At 42.1% G+C, this 21,334-nt stretch overlaps 1 protein-coding gene across 1 annotated transcript; it reads left to right on the top strand.

The window, feature by feature from the left end:
- Positions 1-1,013: 1,013 nt before the first annotated feature.
- On the top strand, positions 1,014-20,428 carry smad2 (SMAD family member 2). Its single transcript, XM_061072173.1, has 11 exons — positions 1,014-1,154; positions 5,770-6,285; positions 10,740-10,829; positions 11,236-11,429; positions 11,579-11,713; positions 11,870-11,944; positions 12,052-12,105; positions 12,361-12,573; positions 12,869-13,006; positions 14,810-14,954; positions 16,215-20,428. The coding sequence occupies exons 2-11, from the start codon at positions 6,029-6,031 to the stop codon at positions 16,336-16,338; spliced, it is 1,425 nt and encodes a 474-aa protein (XP_060928156.1). The 5' UTR covers positions 1,014-1,154; positions 5,770-6,028; the 3' UTR covers positions 16,339-20,428.
- Positions 20,429-21,334: the final 906 nt, after the last annotated feature.

Here is a 21,334-nt window from a genome sequence, read left to right as displayed (position 1 = left end):
AAAGACGCACTGATTTGTGGTGTCCACCTTTGGTTTCCGTCTTCTCATCCGGCTTGGTTAAAGGCGGGTTGCAACACGGGAGGTCTGCGGCGCATCATTAGTGTGAAAGATCAAGTGAAGCATCATTCAAATGGAGGATCAGACAGATCTCAGGTGAGGCGGACCGTGCGCACTGGGCATGCGCCTCACGGCTCCTTGACGCCGAGGTGCGTGGTTAGGATAATGAATTCTCTCAGGACAGACACACACTGATTCAAACATGGGAAAGCAGCTGCATCACTAGAGGATTTCTCTCTCTCTCTCTCACACACACACACACACACTCAGAGAGAGAGAGAGGTTGCTTTGCATGCAGGTGCCAGGGCTGAATATTTGCATGACGTGGCCAACAGGACTATAATGATAGTAAGAATAATAATAAACTTTATTTACATAACACTTTTCAAAAACAAATTTACAAAGTGATTCACAACCGTAGAAACAGAACAATCACATACACAAAGACATAAGACATCCAGGTTGAAGCCATATTATAAAAAAAATGTTTTTAAATTAGTTTTTAAAAAAAGGACCTGTGGCCTATTTATATGTATTTGTAAACAAACGAGTAAATAATGCTTTAGAACAATAGTATTATTGTTGTATTTATCCTGTTTGGTGACAATATTTAATGTTATATACTTTTATCATTAAGGGAAATGTGCGTTTACTCTTTTATATACAAGTTTTATATTAATATATTCACATATAAGGCTAAATAATCCCAGTTCATTGTGTGTTACTGTATTATACAATGAGAGGACAATCAAGGTACCCGCTGATAAACATCACCCGACGTGCCTCACTTGCGTGATGACGTACACGACGGACACCGCCCTCCAGCCAACGGGAGAGCCGCCTGCTAACAGGTTACGGAGGCAGCAGCCAATGGGAGCGCTTGGAGGGCGGGGCGTCGGGAGAAGCATGGGTGATATGCTCTCTCGCTCCCTCCTCCACGTTCGGTTGAGCTCTGAATGAGGGGCCATCGTCTCCCCGGCGCCTCGGACGTGGAAAAGACACTTTAAAGTCTCCGTGGACACGTTTAGCGATGAACCTGCGGGTGTCCCCCAAGAGCACCGGACCCCCTGCACCGAGGGTCGCCCTCTCCTGCCCGGGTAAGTGTGTTTCCAGCCCGCTGGCGAGGGGTTTAAAAACCCGGGGCAGCGGAGCCGTTTGTTTGTCTGTCACACAAAGTAGCAGGTTAGCTAGCAGGAGGAGGCTAGGAGGCTAGGAGGAGGAGGGAGGGAACAAGAGGAGGAGGAGGAGGAGGGAGGGAACAAGGAGGCACCACCACCACCACCTCCACCTCCTCCACCACCATCAAGTCATTACCAAGACAAAAGAAACATGGACATCTTTATCCCGGTGAAATGACACCTGGTGCTGCCTTGTCAAAGTCCACATTCTCCCGGCTGCTCGCTCCGCTTTGCTAGCGTTAGCCTATTCTTCCAAAACACACACACACACACACACACACACACACACACACACACACACAAAGCCCGTGCTCTTGTTGTGTGTTTTATCTCGGGAGCAGAGCAAAACCCAAACAAGACAGTTTCTCACAGGGAAAGACACGACGCGACAGACACAATAACGTTGTGTTGTTTTGTCGCACAAAAGGCCCCTTGCGATTAGCCGCTGTGAGGGTTTGTGTGTTGGAGGATTGTGTTGTATATCAGCACGTTTTGTTCCCCTCGACACTTTCTCTCCTCACTTTGCAGTTGTAGATACTTCATCTTTGCATTATTGTCCTTTCCCCCCTACAAGCTCATGTATCTTATGCTGGAATGACAGCTTGGATTTTGCAGGGACTTTCTCTTCAGTTTTCAAAGGCTCCCACTGAGTAACATGTTTTTTGCTGTATTCGATGCTAAGATCAGACCTCATCTTTGAGATATTTATAAACCTGCAATATTTTGCTTTTTCCCCATGCATATGTCTCTTATGTTTGCATGATCGTGAACAACGTGCTTGGGATTTTAGTCAATGTCAAACTTCTGCAGGGACTTTCTCCTCACTTTGAAAGGCTTCCACTGAATAACATGTCCTTTGTGACACCAGGTTTTGCAGTATTTAACACTATGATCAGACGTCTTCTTTGAGATATTTATTAACATTCAATATTCAGCTTTCCCCCCATGCATATGTCTCTTATGGTTGCATGATCGTGAACAACGTGCTTGGGATTTTAGTCAATATCAAACTTCTGCAGGGACTTTCTCCTCACTTTGAAAGGCTCCTACTGAATAACATGGTTTTTCATGCCACCAGGTTTTGCAGAAATCAATACTATGATCAGACATCTTTAAGATATTGATCCACCTGCAATATTGTCCTTTTTCAAAAGCTTATGTTTCTTACGCCGGCATGACAGTGGAAAGACAATATCATGTGCCACCAGCTTTTTCAGTTTTAGATTGTTTGTTTCCGACATGTTCTTTATGCACTTAGCAAGCATGGATCCAAATCTAGGTATTGATCAACAGGCAATATTATACTTTTTATCCCCTGCTTGTCTCAAGCTTGCATCACAGCCTATGGCGGGTAGCATGCTTTGTTTTTTTGGGCTGTAGAATATCAAGCTACTGCGGAGAGACTAAGACAATGAGACTTTCTGTTCAAGCTTCCCAGTTCTATTCAAAATTTATGTGCCACCAGCTTTTGCAGTTTTAATATCAAACATACATCTCAACAGACATTTTATTTTAGTTATTGATCAACATGCAATATTGTACTTTTTCCCAAACCCGTGTCTGTTATTATCACATTGAGGAGAGCATGCTCACATTTTTCAGACAATATCAAGCTACTACAGGGACTAAGCATTTGAGACTTTCTGTCACCTTGAAGCAATTCTACAACACGATTTTTGTGGCATCAGCTTTTGCAGTTTTAGTTTGTATTCATCTCCTTTATGCATTGACCTTTAGCAATGAAAGCACAAAAATCATTGGTCTTCTTCCAGTTTATGTCTCTTATGCTGGCATAACACACAGGATAGCATACTTAGGCTTTAGACAATATCAAGCTACTTTTTCAGACATGACCTCCGGTAAAATCCGGTGCCTTTCACTCACATACAAAACATCAGGGACTCGTTCACAACAGTTTTGTTTACAGCACTCGACACCATCTTCGGCTCACACAAACTCTTTTGACATCTACATGTGCGTCACTGCTTTTTCATCGGGAGATAGATAAATATATATTTAGATATTCAGCATTTCGTGTGTTAGAAGCATCATCAACCACCCTTATACTAGGAGGCAAGGCAGAGAAGGTCCGTAGAAACTGCGGAGCGTCTCTCTCTGACATTGCGTTCACACCTCCTCCGGAGAAAATACGGAGAAGTGTGGAGTCCAGTGCATATCTGAAAGCAGCTTAAGACGCTGAGACTTTCTCTTCACTTTTAAAGGCTCCCATTGTGCAACACGGTTGTTGTGCCACCAGCTCTTGCAGTTCTAGATCGTATATTAAGACATCTCCTATAAATTACACTCCAACGTGCAGTATTGTATTTTCCCAGCCAATGTCAATCATATAAAGGATTGAATTCTTGGAGTTTTATACATTACCAATCTACTTTAGGAACTAAGACCCTAAGGGAGCAAAACACTGAAACTCTCTGTTCACTGTGAAAGGCTCCCACTGTAAAAGAAGACCTTTGTGCCAGTTTACTTACCGATAGCTTGTACGTTTTGACATATCTCTGCTTAAACCTTTTGTCCAGTGAAGGACAAACCAGGACTCAGCCTTTGTCTCTTCTGCTGGCATCACAGCGTGCTCGGCTTTTTAGACAATATCAAACCATTGCAGGGCTGAAAATACATTGAGATTTTCTGCTCAATTTGAAAGGGTCCTTGTGCCATCAGCTTTTGCAGTTTTAGAGAATATGTTCAGAGATCTCCTTCATGCATCAACCTCCATCAAAAAAAGAACAAGGATCCCAATCTCTTGTGCTCGTATCACTTAAAGGGTGGCATGCTTTAATTTTTAGAGAATTATTTCAAGCTACTGCAGCGACTTATACTGTAGTGTAATGGGTAGTGTCTTCTAGCTCTGAAAGCGAGTCATACACTTGCACTAGCAGTAAGCAGTTCATGGGTTAAGCCTGCGAAATTAATTCTTAGAAGGAGCTTGGACTTTCAGGGTAACATGCTGAGGATAGTTATCCCTTCCTCCCTGTCAGCTGAGTCGAAAAATCTGCATTACAGAGGGGTTCAGTCTTTATTTATTTAAAGTCTAGGTGATCAATAATCTGCTGCAATAATCTACACACACACACACACAGACCGACACTACCTGTTTCTGTTTGTAGGGGACTGGATCCTGGGAGGAAAGATTTGTTTTCAAATTTAATGCGTAGGTCATTTGTGACTTTGCGCTGGCCCGGCATCTGTGTTTCCACATTAGGCCGGATATGGATCATGGCAATAAAGTGAAACTATAATATAGTACAGGGTCAGGTTACATGTGCCACTGAATTCAACATTTCACTCATCACAATTTTATATTTAACACGGTGGCCAACGGTGGTTGATGGTCTGAAGGACAGTTCAGCTGGTGTGAATAGAGCAGCACGTTTCATTTGGTAAAGCTTTAAGCTGCCGACCAGGGTTTAACTCTGTTTGACACTGCTCAGCTTGTCTTTGCGAGGGCGAACAGGGGTTTCAATAATAGGATAGGTTTACTATAGGATTAGTTTAGGTTTAAAAATATTGACATAGATTTGTCACCTTGGACCTAAATACTTCTATTTTCTGTAATAATTAACCTTGACAATGACTATACATTCTTTGATGTCTTTCATAACGTTTTGTAAAATCGAGGAAAAAGATATTTTGATACGCACTCATGCAGAACTTCTATTTGGAGTAAAAAGAGTCTGATGCAGCTGAGGCATTTAAACAAAAAAGTGGCATTTTTTATTTTGAGCCTTAAAAATATGCCCCCACAACTGTTTGGGTGGTAACATACAAAGTCCTTCACTTACTCAGTGACTGACGGTGCTTCCATGACACGGTCAGCCATGTGTCCTAATTAACCACAGTCTTTGAAAAGTAGTCTAATTTAAGATGGTCAAGCACTGGACAGGTTTGTTTAACAGCCTTAAGTCTGACTATTATTAGTTAATTTCAAAGTTCTTTACCTGCCCTCTGACCTGCTGTGACCGAAGAGTCAAGTGCATGTATAAAAAGCAAATTTTCTCCTCTTAACTGCCACAGAAATCTTCTAATACACACAGGAAACAAAAGCCTGAATTCAACTCTGGGTTGTAATTGTAACGATGCTACAACAGCAACAGGAAGATGCATGACTGATGCATGTGCTAAGTGTGGTTAGGATAACAGACAGAGAAGCACAGGTGCACAGCTTCAAGTGGGTACCAGCGGTAGAGTGGTTTCATCCGAGGTTTTCCAACGAACGGCGATGATAAAACACGATCAGTTAGTTCTTCACGAGTGTGCACAGGGTGTGCAGCGCCATGACGGCCAGCCCGGCCAGCCCGGCCGACATACAGTTCAGCACATGGTGGGAGAGTGAGCAGCAGGGGGCTGGGATGGATAGTCATAGTCATGGCTCTGGGCATGGATCTGGACGTGTGGGCACAATTGGTCTCATCATTACAGAAATTAATGTTCTACTTGTTGTCCTCTATCAGATCTTGCATCATCCTGTTTGTCCTGACTAGTTCTGCTTTGTGCTTTCTGTCTTTCCTGTTTTTAGGTTTCTTTGGACCTGCTACCCCCTGCTCCCAATGATTGCGATTTTCCATCCGACATTTACAAAGACTCCCCTCACATCTGATTAGATTTTATTCACAATTCTGTACATATAGCCTTCTTTCTCCAGCTTGAATTCAGTCAACAACCCAGCACCTGTTTCTCCGTTCTTCCCCTGACCCCCTTTCTCCTCTTTTCTGATTAAGTTACGCATCAACACGCACTTTGGTCCACACATAACGCACACACATAAATCAGCCACCATGTCCTCCATCCTTCCCTTCACTCCCCCGGTAGTGAAACGTCTCCTGGGATGGAAGAAGACTCCAGCAAGTACCGGGGGAGCAGGAGGAGGAATTGGGGGAGTCGGGGAGCAGAATGGAGGAGGTCAGGAGGAGAAATGGTGCGAGAAAGCCGTGAAGAGCCTGGTGAAGAAGCTGAAGAAGACAGGGCAGCTGGATGAGCTGGAGAAGGCCATCAGCACACAGAACAGCAACACAAAGTGTGTCACTATACCCAGGTGAGATGAGGACACATGCATGCAACTCTCTATTCTGTTTCTCTGGCTCTGATCTGTAATTCTTTGGGTAGACACAAACAACAACGGTCACTGTCAACGAGCCAACATATTTATTTATTTAATGCATACATACACACCCTCGTATAAACTTGCCAAAACCAGATTTGTTATAAACAGTTTAGGTGAATCTGCCTCTAATTGTTTTACATTTCTGAACATGCAGAAAAAATGCATGTGTCTCTGAGCCCAAGATGATGTTTTCCAAAAGGCTTATTTTTTCCAAACTCTGACTTTTAAGTGAGTTAAAACAGACAAAAGCATCAAAGTCTTACATATTGAGAAACTGAAGGCACCAAACTTGCAACAGTTTTGTTTGACAAATGTCTCAAAATTAATTGATTTATTTTCCAAAACGATTCTGTACTCGACTCGCTGTTTCAGCACACTCCAAGCTTCGCTCACATTCACACATCCGCTGTCTCTGTTTGCGCTGGTACCACAACGCCATCAATACAGATCAGCTCGCTGAGGTGTGTCAACACACATGAAAGTATGAAAGTGAGCAGGAGGCTGACAGGCAGCCACAAGCTCGCAAAAAAGCAAAGATTCAGTTGGGCAACAGCGGGTCCACTTCCCCATCGCCTGTGCTGTATGTTACCAAGGCAGCAGAAGTGAAACTTGATTGGGGGAAACAGATGTCCAACAGGCGATGCCAAGGAAACTATAGGCAGGAAATGTATGCATTGACATCGTGTGCAGCTAAGTTGATGGTTTGATCTTATCTGATAGGTCACTGGAGGTGTGACAGGCTCCGATTACCTCCATGTTGTTGTCTTTTGCACCCCCAGCATCTTAGTTTGGGTGTTGCCTCTCATCCTGCTGCTGTGATTAGGTTGACATCACTCATTAGAAAGAAACAATTAGATCAAGATCAGATGAATCTAATCAAAAGGAATAAATGAGTTGAGAGCTCATAACAGAAATAGATTGAAGTGTAGCAATGCACTTATGGTTTTTAAGCTTCCTGAATGTTGTTTGGCCTAATGAGCATCTACCGTTTTAAGGAAAACGCAGAATGTAATGTGGCAAGTGCTGGTTTGTCTTATTGACGACACACATTAGCTTCACACAAATGTGTAATTCCTGACAGCAGCACGAGTGACTAAGTGTTTCGATTGGAACTCGGCATCTGCCACTCCTTTTTTAATGAAACGCTTGGTGCCCGAACCAGCTCTGAAAGGCATTCGGAGCGACGCTACTTGAAAGTGAAATCTTTGAAGAGCTTGAAAGCCTGCATTTATTAGTCTTATTATCCAGTAAACAACATATTTATGAAAGGAGACAAAGAAACAAGGCTGTCTGAAAGGCTGATGGTCAAGAACATTTGAGCATGACATTGTAGTGTTCTTGCTCTGAGGCACAAACCATCCCCCTCCACCACACAGACTATTGGAGGTTGAATTTGTAGACATCTTGAGATCCAAGAAGCAATACAAGGAAGAAATAATGAAACAAAGGATGAACACTTAGTTAACAAGACAGCTGTGCTGATGTGGGACATGAAGCTGTTGGGAAGGTTGTCTTTTTATCATCTCAATCCTCACAAAGGTTTTCAAGATGACACGAAGATAGAGCGCACGGAAAGGAACATCTTCACCTCAAATTTGTTTAGATCTTTACTTTTTCACTTCACAGAGGAAAATACACTTTAGGTAATTTCTTTTCGTTTAGCTTTTTCTGGTAGAACTTTTCTTTACCCAAACCGGCTAATGCTGTGGATACTTGGCCTGAATGGCTCACGTGTCTTTCAGCACGGACTTCTCCTAGTGTTGCATGATGGGTTACATGAGCCAAGTCACCAGAACAGACGAAACTGCTCCATGACAATAGTGGCAATGTTAAGGGGGACCCCATGGACGGCCACAGATTAAAGTCAATCAATCGGCTGAGGATCAGAAGAAAGGGGAGATAACTAGGCTGCTCTGTGAAGTTCCTATGAGCTTCACCCGTCAATTATTTCTATACAATCTGCCCTTTCTCTCATTTCTTTCTCTCTCTCTCCATCTCTCTTTGTTGTCTTAAACCATAAAATACCAATTATAGAATTAGTTCCAATACAGAAAGATTTCTCTTCAGTCAAAAAAAACACCATGTTTTTTTCAGGAGTCACAGAAAGGAAACAGATAGATCTCATTCAAACCTGTCATTATAATGAAATCTGAGTAAATGTCTTCATCTGGTTTGATAAAAGTCTGATAGCATTGTTGCATTTACAGCATTGCACGCTTTGTGTGGTGGTGAGAAGCTGAAGGGGTGACGGGAAAGTTAATGATGGCAGATGCAGGTTTAGTAAAAGAGGGGATGATGCATGTATTTGCTTTTCTTTAATCGTGTAGGAGTTCATCTTCTATGACTTAGGGAATATCTGATGATGACATTCCTGTGAGGTGGCTACTTTCTCAGCAGTACACTCTGTATTACCGACAGAGGACAGGTCTTATTGCACGCTGTGTAGATATAAATATAGACAAGGATTTGGCTTTGCTTTTGCGGAGCAGTCATGTTCTCCAGCTTTATATACAGTCAAAGGTGTAGGTTTGCACCTTGTATAAACATGCTACATGATACATCTTAATATTTAATTTATAGAACTTTTGTCTGTCAGTTCTGTTAATAAAGAATGAGGCAGTGCAAGTGCTGGAAAAATGCTCAAATGTGTGAATAATGAAGGTTAAGATATTCCTTTTTAAGACGATGCAGCTGATGAAAACTTTAACTGAACCTACTCAAATTCGTTGAGGTAATATAAGGATGTAACAACGGGGGGGAAGTAAAAGGATTTAAGATGCAGAATTAGCTCCATCGGAGACGAAAGAGGCCTCTCGTTTTCCTCGCTCTGAGGAATGTGGAGTAGATAGCCTCTGAAGTGGCACTGATAAGGTGATGGTGGTTCTTGTGAGACATTTGAATACCGCTGCTGTCCTCAGTCTACAGGAGGAGGAGTCACAAAGTGCTGTTTAATGCACAGTTCACTTCACGGCTTTGAACGCAGAGGTAAGGTTGATAGAAATCTGAGATAAATCGCTCTCCTCTCTCAGTTCTCGATTCTGCCGGCTGGCGGAGGATGTCAGGATGGTGTTTGGAGGATTCTGAAGAGATAGCAGGGCTTTATAGATTTCAGTTTGAGTGGTGGTAGGAAACGTGAAAGAGGGGCTCATCTGTGTCTAGAGATAGCAGGCATGGGAACCCACATGACCTCAGAGGAAGATAGTGGACTTGCAAAAAACTGTATACATTGGCTCTGGAGTGAAAATATCCTCATGATGTTTTGCAAATAATCCAGTTAGGCTGATAACTAAAACAAATTCAATTTCCCAACTCCGGCTTTTTTAGATTTTCATCCCGAGTGACTTGCAGGTCAGTAGATGAGCATCAAGAGTCTTGCTGGGAAAGAGAGTAGACACGGTTGTGATTGAACTGGTGACCTTTTTAAGTAAGACAGGAAGGAGGCACAACATTGGCTGGCATCTGGAGATAGTATACTCAGAGCTTGTATTTGTAGAATTCTTTGAGTAGGCTGATAAGTGGTCAGATAGCAGGACTTGTAGAGGCAGGTCTGGCTGTCGGTTCGCTCTGATCATACAACAGAATCTCCCTCTCCCTCTCTTTCTTCTTCACCCTCTCTTTCTTCCTCTTCCTCTTCCTCCTCCTCTCCTCTGAGATGAAACGCAAGGGCTTTAACAAACATCTTCGCAACAGTTGTGACGTGTGCTTTCCCACGTCAGACGCGTACTTTGCGTTTGTACAAACACACATTTGTTTTTTGTTGTCACGTCTACTGAAATTCTTTTATTTCCTCATTCACATACCATTGTTGTTCAGATGTGTATATACAATCTGTGTGACTCATCAGACTTGTCCTCATGGTGTAGAAATGATGTGCAGGAATATGAATCATATGTATGTGTGTAATTCACATAGTATATGCAGTCAGGCTTTGCAGGGGTTTGCTTAACACTTAAAGCCCCCAAAAGTAAAATGATCAGATGTTTAATATTTTCTGTCTCTCTGCTGCATGAGAGCAGGAAAACAGAAATGGAAAATTAAATTACCCCTGGTATCACTGTTTCGGCTAAAAGTGTAAAGGGCATACTGTAAATTCAATCCATCTGTCCCTCTGCATCACCTGACTGCACCACATCACTGTCAGATTTGGAATTTGTCATTTAATCACCAACCATCCACACGTAGTCTCTTACTGAATAAAGCCTGTTCCTTTATGTCAATAAGAGACCAACTGTGAATATCTGTGATTTCATCTTACTAATTTGGAATGAAACATCTCATGTTTATCATCTTTTGTTTTTTATTTTGTTGTCCTTTTTGCACCTGTCCTGTGTCTGTACGTGTGTGTGTGCATGTTTGTGTGCGTATGCGTGTGTGTCTGTCCGTAGCAATTGCTCAGATCTATGGGGTCTAGGCTCAGGCCACACGATAGAGCAGTGGGACTCTGCAGGCATGTATGGATACCCTGACCACAGCAGGTGAATACACTCCCATGCACACAAACTCAGTCAACAATTGTTGTCTCTTCATTGCTGCAAAGGTTACACAATAAAACTGTACTATGGGTTACAATAATAAGAAAATTATAAAAGAAAACAAGGTAATTTAAGGAAGATTTATTACATTAAGAACATTTGTCTGTCATAGTCACAGCCTCAGATATCAGATTAAGTGAATAAACATCACTTTCAGGGAGGTTGTAATTTAAATGTTTTCTCAATGAAATAGAAAAGACAAGTGTGTTTTGCAGGGTTCTTGTTTTAGAGATCGTTCTATAAAACTACCAGCATCCTGCACCCTGTCGAGTTAGTGGACTAGTTCTCTCCTGTTTGCATTCATTTGGATGTTGTTTACCCACACTCCACTAACAAACCACTTCCTCAGGTCTCTGGACGGGCGTCTTCAGGTGTCCCATCGCAAAGGCCTGCCGCACGTCATCTACTGCCGCCTCTGGAGATGGCCCGACCTACACAGCCACCATGAGCTGAGGGCCATCGATACCTGCCAGTACGCCTTCAACCTCAAGAAGGATGAAGTGTGCGTCAATCCCTACCATTACCAGAGAGTGGAGACGCCAGGTAATGACCCTCAAGAATTGTGTGTGTGTGAGTGTATGAGAAACGGTGCCCTACATTAAGCGAGGTTTGTCATAGCAACCGGAATCGTTGAGATGTTAGTTTCTTTCAGGTTTTGCTGCCTCTCTTAACATCAGCCCTTTTCTCTTTAGTGCTGCCACCAGTGTTGGTTCCGCGACATACAGAGATTCTGACAGAGCTTCCACCTCTTGATGATTTTACAAACTCCATTCCTGAGAACACCAACTTCCCTGCTGGCATAGACCCTCCGAATAACTATATACCAGGTCTGTATGCAGGACATGAAGGAAAACCTTTTATGGTTTCACTTCACTCAAGCCCGCAAAATTAATTTTTGAATGATGGATGTTAATTCAAATGTTGCCTAGTGGTTGTGATTCCTCAGTTGTTTCTGATAATGTGTTAAATGTTTGTTTATATAGAGACTCCTCCCCCCGGCTACATCAGTGAAGATGGAGAGACCAGCGACCAGCAGATGAATCAGAGTATGGAATCAGGTAAACAAATGTGGTGGAAAAAAAATATCAATTTAATCTCGAAGTTAATGCCACACATGTCATACAGATTACAATAATGTGATTTGTGTCTTTTTTTACTCTCCCAGGCTCACCAGCAGAAATGTCACCAAGCACCTTGTCACCTGTCAGTCATGGCCTGGGTAAGACTGCTTTCTGTGTGTACTGCATGTTTACATTATTGTAAGTCAGTGCTGGATGACTAGTGGGACCCACCAGTTTGAGAATCAGAGCATTTTGGCTCTTGGAAGTTATTTTTTTGAGCAATGAATGTAAAATCTTAAAATTCCGCCCAGAAATTAAGGCCTAGAATAATTACCACATTTTGGATATTGAAAAAATGTAACGACAACGATTTCAAAAGAAGCACATGAACAATTGTTCTTTTTTTTTTTCAGACCTTCAGCCAGTCACGTACAGTGAACCAGCGTTCTGGTGCTCTATAGCCTACTACGAACTAAACCAGCGGGTGGGAGAGACGTTCCACGCCTCACAGCCGTCTCTGACAGTCGACGGCTTCACCGACCCCTCCAACTCTGAACGCTTCTGTCTAGGGCTCCTCAGCAACGTGAACAGGAACGCAACTGTCGAAATGACAAGGAGACATATAGGTACACACACACACACACACACACACACACACACACACACACACACACACACACACACACACACACACACACACACACACACACACACACACACACACACACACACACACACACACACACACACACACACACACACACACACACACACACACACACACACTGCTAGACACATGTAAACTTGCTGTTTATTAATTACTGTGAGTACAAAACGGATTTTCACAGTGTTTTCTTATATCTTCATGCTTTTCTTTTGTTCCCTTCATCCTCACAATTATTCCCGTCTTGCACCCCACAGGTCGCGGTGTGAGGTTGTATTACATCGGAGGGGAGGTGTTCGCCGAGTGCCTCAGCGACAGTGCCATTTTTGTCCAGAGTCCCAATTGTAACCAGCGGTACGGCTGGCATCCTGCCACAGTCTGCAAGATACCACCAGGTATGTCTTACTTGAATTACATGAATTCTGACAAAAAGTCTCCTGCCTGGTTTACTGATGAGATGTTGTGTTGACATTTATTGTCATAAAGGGGATGTGGTACCTATTGAAACCTTTATCTGACATCTTGGGATTTGAGGAACAAGCACCAGTGCCACAAAACAAAATTCCAGAACCCTTGGTATTTAATGGTTACAGGGTTTCCCCCAGAAAACTTGCTAAGCCTGGTGGTAGGGCTGCTAGAAGGCACCCGCGGGGGGGGGGGGGGGGGGGGGAGTTGAGTCTTATACTCTAAACATGTTGCACTTTGTTTAATATGCACACCTAACTTTTTTATTTTGATAAGGGGTTAAATAGATTCTTTGATATCTTTTTGAGTTGCACTGCTGACTTAACTTATAAGCCCTCTTTTTTATTTATTTTTATCACGTTGGAGTTGCTAGTTTAAACCTACAGTTTTGCACTTTAATATTTGAGCCTTTGTTTACATTTTGTTTTGTGCTGCCTTATATGGTGACATACAGTTTGTTGTTATCAAAATAAAATTAACTGAATTGAAATGGTCAATTTGATTTTTTGGGAGGAAAATTAATCGTTTAGATTAATCGATAAAATAGTCGTCAGATTAATCGATAGAAAAATAGTCGTTAGTGGCAGCCCTACTTAATATTAAAAAAAATTCAAGTTTGCTGTGAACATAGCAGTCAGGCCTCTTATTTCAGAAACAATGAACCGTAACAGTTTGGTTACCAATACAAGATAAGCGTACTACTTCTTTGCTTTCAGCCAGCTGCTCAAACAGACAAGCAACAAAATAACAAACAAACAAAATACACAGGCAAGTGTCGGCCTTCTTTGAAATAAATTAAACACAGAACTTTGTAGGGCTATTTGAGTCCTCCTCATATTTGTGGAAAATGTATGAAATAAGAAGTACCCTATTTTTAAATAAATAAAACCAAATAGCTGCAGCCTAATCGTGTAACGGACTAGGTTTATGTTTATGTTCGGTTTTGACTTATGTTCAGTAAAACACTGTGTTGAAGGAGCGTTCTGATGTCTGAGGATCAGTGAAGGCGACGTATGTTCAGTAAAACACTGTGTTAAAGGAGCATTCTGTTGTCCGAGGGTCAGTGAAGGCGTCTGGGTGGGACATGTGACTGTTTGGACCAATAGGATGGTTGCTTGGGGATCGGGGCCATGTCTGTGATCGGGGCTCAATGAGGAAGTGAAGTGTTGTTGATGCGACGCTTAGCCTGGCGGGGGGGGGGGGGAGTAAGGCCTGGCGGCCCGCCAGGCCTATACAGCACTGGGGGAAACCCTGGGTTATATAATGAAACAGTCCTCAGTGAGGGCCTAACTGTCGAGATCACAAATGTCCACAGTGTGACACTTTCTCAGACACTCACCCACACACTGACTCATCTGTACCCGTAACTTTGAATATTTCATTTCTGGCCAAATGATCAGTGGGAACAGAATCACTACTGAGGATCTTGTAGACACGCCAGGGCCGGACTTTCTGTTTGGCCCCCAAACAACTTATTTTTGGTGGGATTTCTCCAGATAGTCCCCAAGGCCAGTCGGACTGTGAGTCTGATCCGTTATCTATGTGTTAGAGAGTCTAGACCATGAAGCAACGGCACAAAACACAGCAGGCAGCCACCCTCTCCGTAATTAATGGGAAACTGTCAAATTTCAAGGTCACTGTGATCTCCCACAACACATGTTTGGCCTCAAGAACCCATTTTGCACAAATGTTCACCTAGATTTTGGTGGTTAATGGTCACTTCTTTTTTCAAGGCTGTAACCTGAAGATTTTTAACAACCAAGAGTTTGCTGCACTGCTGGCCCAGTCAGTCAATCAGGGATTCGAGGCGGTCTACCAGCTAACCAGGATGTGCACGATCAGAATGAGCTTCGTCAAGGGCTGGGGAGCCGAGTACAGGTGGGTTACACTCTCTGACACAGTATCTGTTGCTATCACACGTGATGAACGGACGGGTTGTATCAGTCCAGACCAGAAGGTGTTTGAGAAATTCATGTGGTGCATCCTAGTGAAACAGGGTTGTGAAAGAAGCTACGTGACAAAATGACTCTGTGCAGAGGCTGCTGATGGTTGTGTCTAGTTTTGCTTGTTTCAAAAGTGATATGAAGCGGACCTCTCTCTTTTCAAATCCTTGTTTTTAGGTCTAAGGTTGTAGCTATTGTCACATGAGTAAAATCGTAATTAAATGTGTTATTTACTGCATCATGCGCTTTGAATAAAAACCACATGGCGTTTTAAAGGCTACATGGGGAAGGTTGAGGCTCTGAATCGCAGCAAAAGGCAACTTTTAAAATGTTCTTCAGTCTTCAGTCCCTGCGGTTGGATCCCAGCGTAGCTCGGAGGAACTCGTAAATGCTGCTCGGTGCATAAAGCAACGGTTTCATCCGCCCTGAACACTAACTCACAGGCTGATTTCACAAGCCTTCAGCTTAATGAACTGAACTTTGGTAGAGCTGCAAATATAGTGTCCACATCTTTGAGAAATATGCTCACTCACCAAACTGGAACTGTTGATAAAATGTGACTTAAGATTCGATTTTTACCTGAATCCTTTGCCATGGCAGCATCCCACCGGGTTCAGCTATAGAGTACATGATTTGCACAGATACCAAATTTAAATCATCTCTATTAGGATCCTCCTTTTGTTGCAGAATGTCAGTTTCGGGGATTTTGTCTGCACCTTTTTGTCTCTGCGGCCGTCCAACCAGCAAACATCTGTTCTGCTCCTGGCTCAGGGTTGTGTTGTACCCTCCCAGGAGCCAGACAGCAGTGTTTGTAGGGGGGGTTGTCCAGGCTTGTCCTCACTGGTCTGGGTTAAGCTGCTGTGTAGGTTAACAGTGGTTGCCTGCCTTTTGTTCAGGTGAAGCCTGGCAGGAGCATCGAGCTGTGTTTATTCATCTGGTCAGACCTGGACAATGCAAACTCCCACATGTATTTTATGTGTTGTTAATCACTTAAAACAAATAACTTGATTACAGCTCACATTTGACAAACTGCTTCCTCTTGTATCAGGCTGTAATTGTTTCTATTAAGTAAGTGATACCAATCGGAAACCGGGTATTTCCGGATATTATCTCTAATCAATGAAGGCCCATCTCACACCACAGGCCACACCACCAAGTATGACTGTGCCCTTATTTTGTTGTTTCATCCCTGCAGGCGTCAGACAGTAACCAGCACCCCCTGTTGGATTGAGCTGCATCTCAACGGCCCCCTCCAGTGGTTGGATAAGGTGCTGACCCAGATGGGCTCCCCCTCAGTGCGCTGCTCCAGCATGTCATAAACAGGCTCCCGCTGCTGTGGGCGCTAACTCAGACTGACATTTCATGATGTTTGAACAGTACGTTCTGAAGAAGACAACCACGCCGTCTTAAACTGATGAACTGACAGCATTTTGAAAACAACAACAACAACAACAACACAAACGGAAAAAAACGATTACACATTGGACCTGGAGGAGAGAATGACACGACTAATGGACAGGAGGGGAATGTTAACAGTGATGTCACACTGGACCTGGTTACCTTTTGGCTCTGTTGGATCAACATCAGGCTGACATTCCAGTAATCACGGACCTAATCATGAGAATTTAAATCACACTGCAATATCAAAAATGCTTAATGAAGAGCGAGGTCGTAACGGACCAGACTGCATTTGTGTTTTTGGTATTTGAACGAGGCTGCAGCCCAGAAGACACACAGCAGGACCGGTAGTGTCCTCGCCATCGACCCGACCGTGGCTGTTCCTGGGATTGAACGTGTAAACAGGACAGTCTGTCCAACCACAAGTCCACCTCGCCTCTTCCCTACCAACCACAGCACAAGCTTTGACTCAGCATCGATATGTTTCCGTTTACACGAGGGTTGACTGACAGTACTGCCACTCCAGGCTCTTCTTCGTTAGAAATCGACCTCAGGCCTGGACATGAATTTCTCAGCATCTCTTGGTTTTGACGACCAAACTTCCAGCTCATTTTTAAAGTCCAACCCCTTTCTCGCCCAACCAGCCCTGCGTGATTGAGACCACACCCCCCGACTACAGGGTCCTCAACCCTTAGAGCGGTGACCACTGGAAGAACGATATGTAATTAATATGACATACCCTGTCTTTACATGTTCACACGCACACACACACACACACATACTGTGACAGAAACACACTTTTAAAGTTCATTCATCACTTGAGTAGATATTTGAACACGTTGTTTTACTTACAGAATTCCTCTGTGCAGAACATGGGTTGGTCCGATTTGATCGAGTGTGCAGTGGAGCAGATGTTTCTTCTATGAGGAGTTTTATCTTTTTTTAAAGTTTGGTCCCTAGCGAACCAGCACAGATAACTGGAATGAGTAAGCTGAGGAATCCTCAGAGTAAGAACATGCGACGCGTCACCTCTGTGGAACTTCAAACCGCTTCAATCTTTGAACGTTTAGTCAGTAGAAATAAAAAAAAAAGACAAATCCAGAAGGATTTACTCACAGTTTCTCTAGTTCGTCGGGCCCAACAAGATGCACTATCTCTGTTTCCCTCCCGCATGCTCTTGCTGTCTCTCGCTTACATTCTCGCCATTTTTACTATTCTATCATCATGTATATGAAGGGGAGTCCGATGTCCGCCGCGTGCAGGACCAGAGCTCGATGTAAACCCAAGAGTCTAAGCTTCAGTGTCGCCCCCTGCTGTCGAACAGACTAAAAAGAGAAACGGTCATCTCGTGACGTTTCACAAATGTATAAAACGTGCAAGTCTCTTGATTATTTGCCTGGACTGATGCACGGTTGTCTTTCATTATTGACATTTTATTAATAGAGTCCCGCAGTGTGGGACTTTAAAAAGAAAAACGCCCCTATACTGTACTTGCACTGCCCCCAATCATGCACCCGTAATAAAGATGCCTTTTATGTAAAGTTCAGCAAGATATGCTTTGAAATGTACAGATAGGAATGTTGCAAATCCAACCTGAAATTAAGAAAATCTGAAGAAATTTTCACAAATTTAGGATATTCGCTTTAAATATTTAGTCCATATATTGTCTGAATTGGCTAATTGTCTGGAGCATCTATTTGATTTTAATAAGATCCCCTTGCCCTGATCTAAAAGCCAGCTAATACCTATGTCGGTATTTTTAGAGCCAAAATCTTTTCAACTCAAAGTATTTAAGCTTTAAGTAATTGACAAGCTAGTTATACGACACAGTTATTATTTTCTTTACACATTCGTTTAGCTACATTTTTGTATTTTCATGTATTTTTTTATATATAAATATATTTAAAATCTTCAAAGCTTTCTTCCTTTTTATTAGAATTCAAATATTTTTTAGAATATGCCCTCTGGTTTGAAATGATCACAGCTTGACGGTGAAGAAGTGAATGTGAAGTATGTAGCATAGGATCTAACGTGTATCGCTGAGAATAGTTCTTTGGAATCTTTTGGCGGTTGAAGCTGTTGAAAAAAGAAATTTCTTGCCTTACTGTTACTAATTCTTCAGCTCGAGGGTCGCGACCCCAAATTGTAATAGTGCTGTCCCAAAGACTGAATTCATGTATTTATGGTATGTCCTGTACACTGCAGATCCACTGTGTCAAGAATACGAACTGCTGTTGAAAGCCTAGCTCCAGTTTTTAAGTATTTTATCTGCGTCATGGTGATGTTCAAACTTTCCGATGTAATTTGCGACTTTGGTTAGTTGCTCAAACACACATTTCCAGTATACAATAGTCATTTGAAAAGTAAGCTGTTTTTATATAGCGAAAAATTCAGACTTTTTGAAAGTATTAGGGTTTAATCCATTAGCCGGGTAAGACAGTATTAATTTCCAGTATCGCTGCAGTTGGTATTAATTTAAAAAGTAACTCCACTTTACTTAAGGACATTCCAGTACGCGGTGTAAAAGCTGCAGCCGATCCCAGCACTGCAGCGGTTCCATTCTCAGTATGGTTGTACACTGTTAACTGACAGGGATTGTGTTTATATGCACACAGGTATTGATGGTGTTATTTCCCAGTTGAGGCCTCTTTACTGTAGGTGTATTCCTCATGTGCATCCGTGCACTGAACCCATAGAGTGTTTGTAATTAAGTAGGACATGTAAATACATGTAAATGGGACTATACATGCACCGCCATCTTGGATCAAACTGTCACATTCCAGATATCCGCTCTGTCTTTCTACAAACTGGAAACAATACAAACCTCACGTAGGTCTTAATTTCTTACACAACGATGCCGGTGCATGTGAACACATTCACAGTTTCTATTTTAATTTTCTCACTCCCGCCACATACGGCAGAAAATGTACAGTTCATAATAAATGTTGTGAAACGCCAGATGAAGGTTTAGTTTAGAGACGAGAAGTCCAGAAATCCTGATGTTTAGTCGTCCATGTTGTCCGTCCTGCAGAAACTTTAGAAAACAAGACAATTTTTATCATTGGATACACACTTGAGAAATGGCATCCTCTGAACAAAGTGACAGATTGACACTTAAAAAAAAAAATCTCCCAAGCAAGTGACGATCCTCCAAGACGAGTTGTTAATGGTTTGACCCAAGTTTTGAATCAGTAGAAATCATTCCATGCTCACTTGTAACCAAACAAAAAATCAGCCAAATGCAGTGATGTTGGTCTCTGTGTGTATCTTTCTTTTCTCTCGTCTGTCCTGTCTTTTCGCTGCTCTTGTTATTTTGTCATTTATTAGGCGACAAAGTTGACTTGACTCCACCGAGGTCAAGACACCACATGCTAAGATGAAAATGTAATGTTGTGTCTTTGCAAACCCACGGTTGTTCTATGCAGTGGCATCGAATTGTCTGGACGCATTTCTCCCATTTAGAAGTATACATGGTGTATTTTCTGATGACTCGACAAACTGTTGTAAACATTTAGTCAGGGTCCAGCAAAAGCCTTTTTATTTTTTTTAAATCTTCTTTTCTTTCTTTAAACGAGTGCCACTTGGAATTGTTTCCCCCCCAAAACATCCACCTTTTCAAACTATAACAATAACAAAATAGGTTCCTTATAGACGACATCTACACATTTCGAAGGGTCCACATTCCCATTTACAGATCATGTTTTATTTTATTTCTTCTTATTGTGATGACAATTGTGTATCCCCAATAAAGCCGCTTTCTGATGAATTTTCTGATTTAAAAAAAAGAAGGTGGTTTATTTTGGAGAAAAGTGAAGTTTCTACAAGTCACTAGTGTTGTTTATTGTATAGTTTTACTTTTATTTGACCATACATGCTTTCTTCTTTTTTTTCTTGCTATCGACGATTATTATTCCATTAGAAAACACGCTGTTAGGATTTCTGTCTTCTTCAAACACTGATGATTGAATCTTCATAGACTTTCCAACTATTCTACATATACATTCAACTTATTACAGTGTACACTAATAAAACTGTTTTAAATCAACTGGAAATTGTTTAATGTTTGTGTTGCTCGGCCGCAATTATCTTGAGGATTTGGCAAATCATTCGCAGTAATGAAAAAGACAACACAGATTCTCCTGGAATGGCCATGAGAGATCAGGTGTTCAGCTTCCAAAAATATTCTGTAAAGAATAAAAACATTACTTTGGTATGGAGCAGTTTTATGACCTTCATGTTACAATTCGTTCTAAAGAAATAGTCTATTCGTTTAACTTGATCTGACGTACTATTCTATTCCTGGAACATTTGCTTTTGCTGTTATTTTCTCATGTTGAACACTATTCATCTTAAAAAATCCAGTATTTCTCTTCACATTGTTCTGATATGCAGTGATGGAATAAAACCGTAAAAGCATAATTCAGATATAATTTCGGAATCAAAGGATCTTTGTTGAATTGAAGTGGAATTCTAATAGCTATGATGCATTAATTGATAAACTCTCCAACTGTTTGACAGAAACTCTATTTTGTGGACAGATGAAAAGTAATTTAAAGTCAAACATTTATATAACTATCTCTTTTTTTTATCCTCACTTTATTGTAAAATCTCTTTTTGTCCCTTTCAGGATCCTGTAGTTCGAAGACTGAGGTGAGCTGTCATCTCAAACTCAGCATGTTACCATGGTGATTTAACCTGGAAAGAAATGATCCAGATTCATAGGATTAAAAACTGAAGTGTTAAACCTGAAGTTATCCTGAAAACCCCAAAACCCTCCTGGCGCTGCAGGTGCTCTGTCGGCAGGTAGGGGGCGGGGCTTAATTCAGCAGGTGTGGTAGAGAGGAACCAACATGGCGCCACTTTCTGCAGGTATTTGGACTAAGCTAGCACGTAGCTCCAAACACAACTATGACTGTT

The sequence above is a fragment of the Limanda limanda genome, chromosome 1 (genome assembly GCF_963576545.1).
Source record: "Limanda limanda chromosome 1, fLimLim1.1, whole genome shotgun sequence".
In the NCBI taxonomy this organism is placed as follows: domain Eukaryota; kingdom Metazoa; phylum Chordata; class Actinopteri; order Pleuronectiformes; family Pleuronectidae; genus Limanda; species Limanda limanda.
This window is presented reverse-complemented; position numbering and strand designations above follow the sequence as displayed.

Excerpts from the sequence above, each read along its gene's own strand:
- smad2 (XM_061072173.1), top strand. The coding sequence starts at position 6,029 with ATGTCCTCCATCCTTCCCTTCACTCCCCCGGTAGTGAAACGTCTCCTG. Across the intron at positions 11,430-11,578 it reads CCAGAGAGTGGAGACGCCAG|TGCTGCCACCAGTGTTGGTT; the intron begins GTAATGACCCTC and ends TTTTCTCTTTAG. Across the intron at positions 12,106-12,360 it reads ACCTGTCAGTCATGGCCTGG|ACCTTCAGCCAGTCACGTAC; the intron begins GTAAGACTGCTT and ends TTTTTTTTTCAG.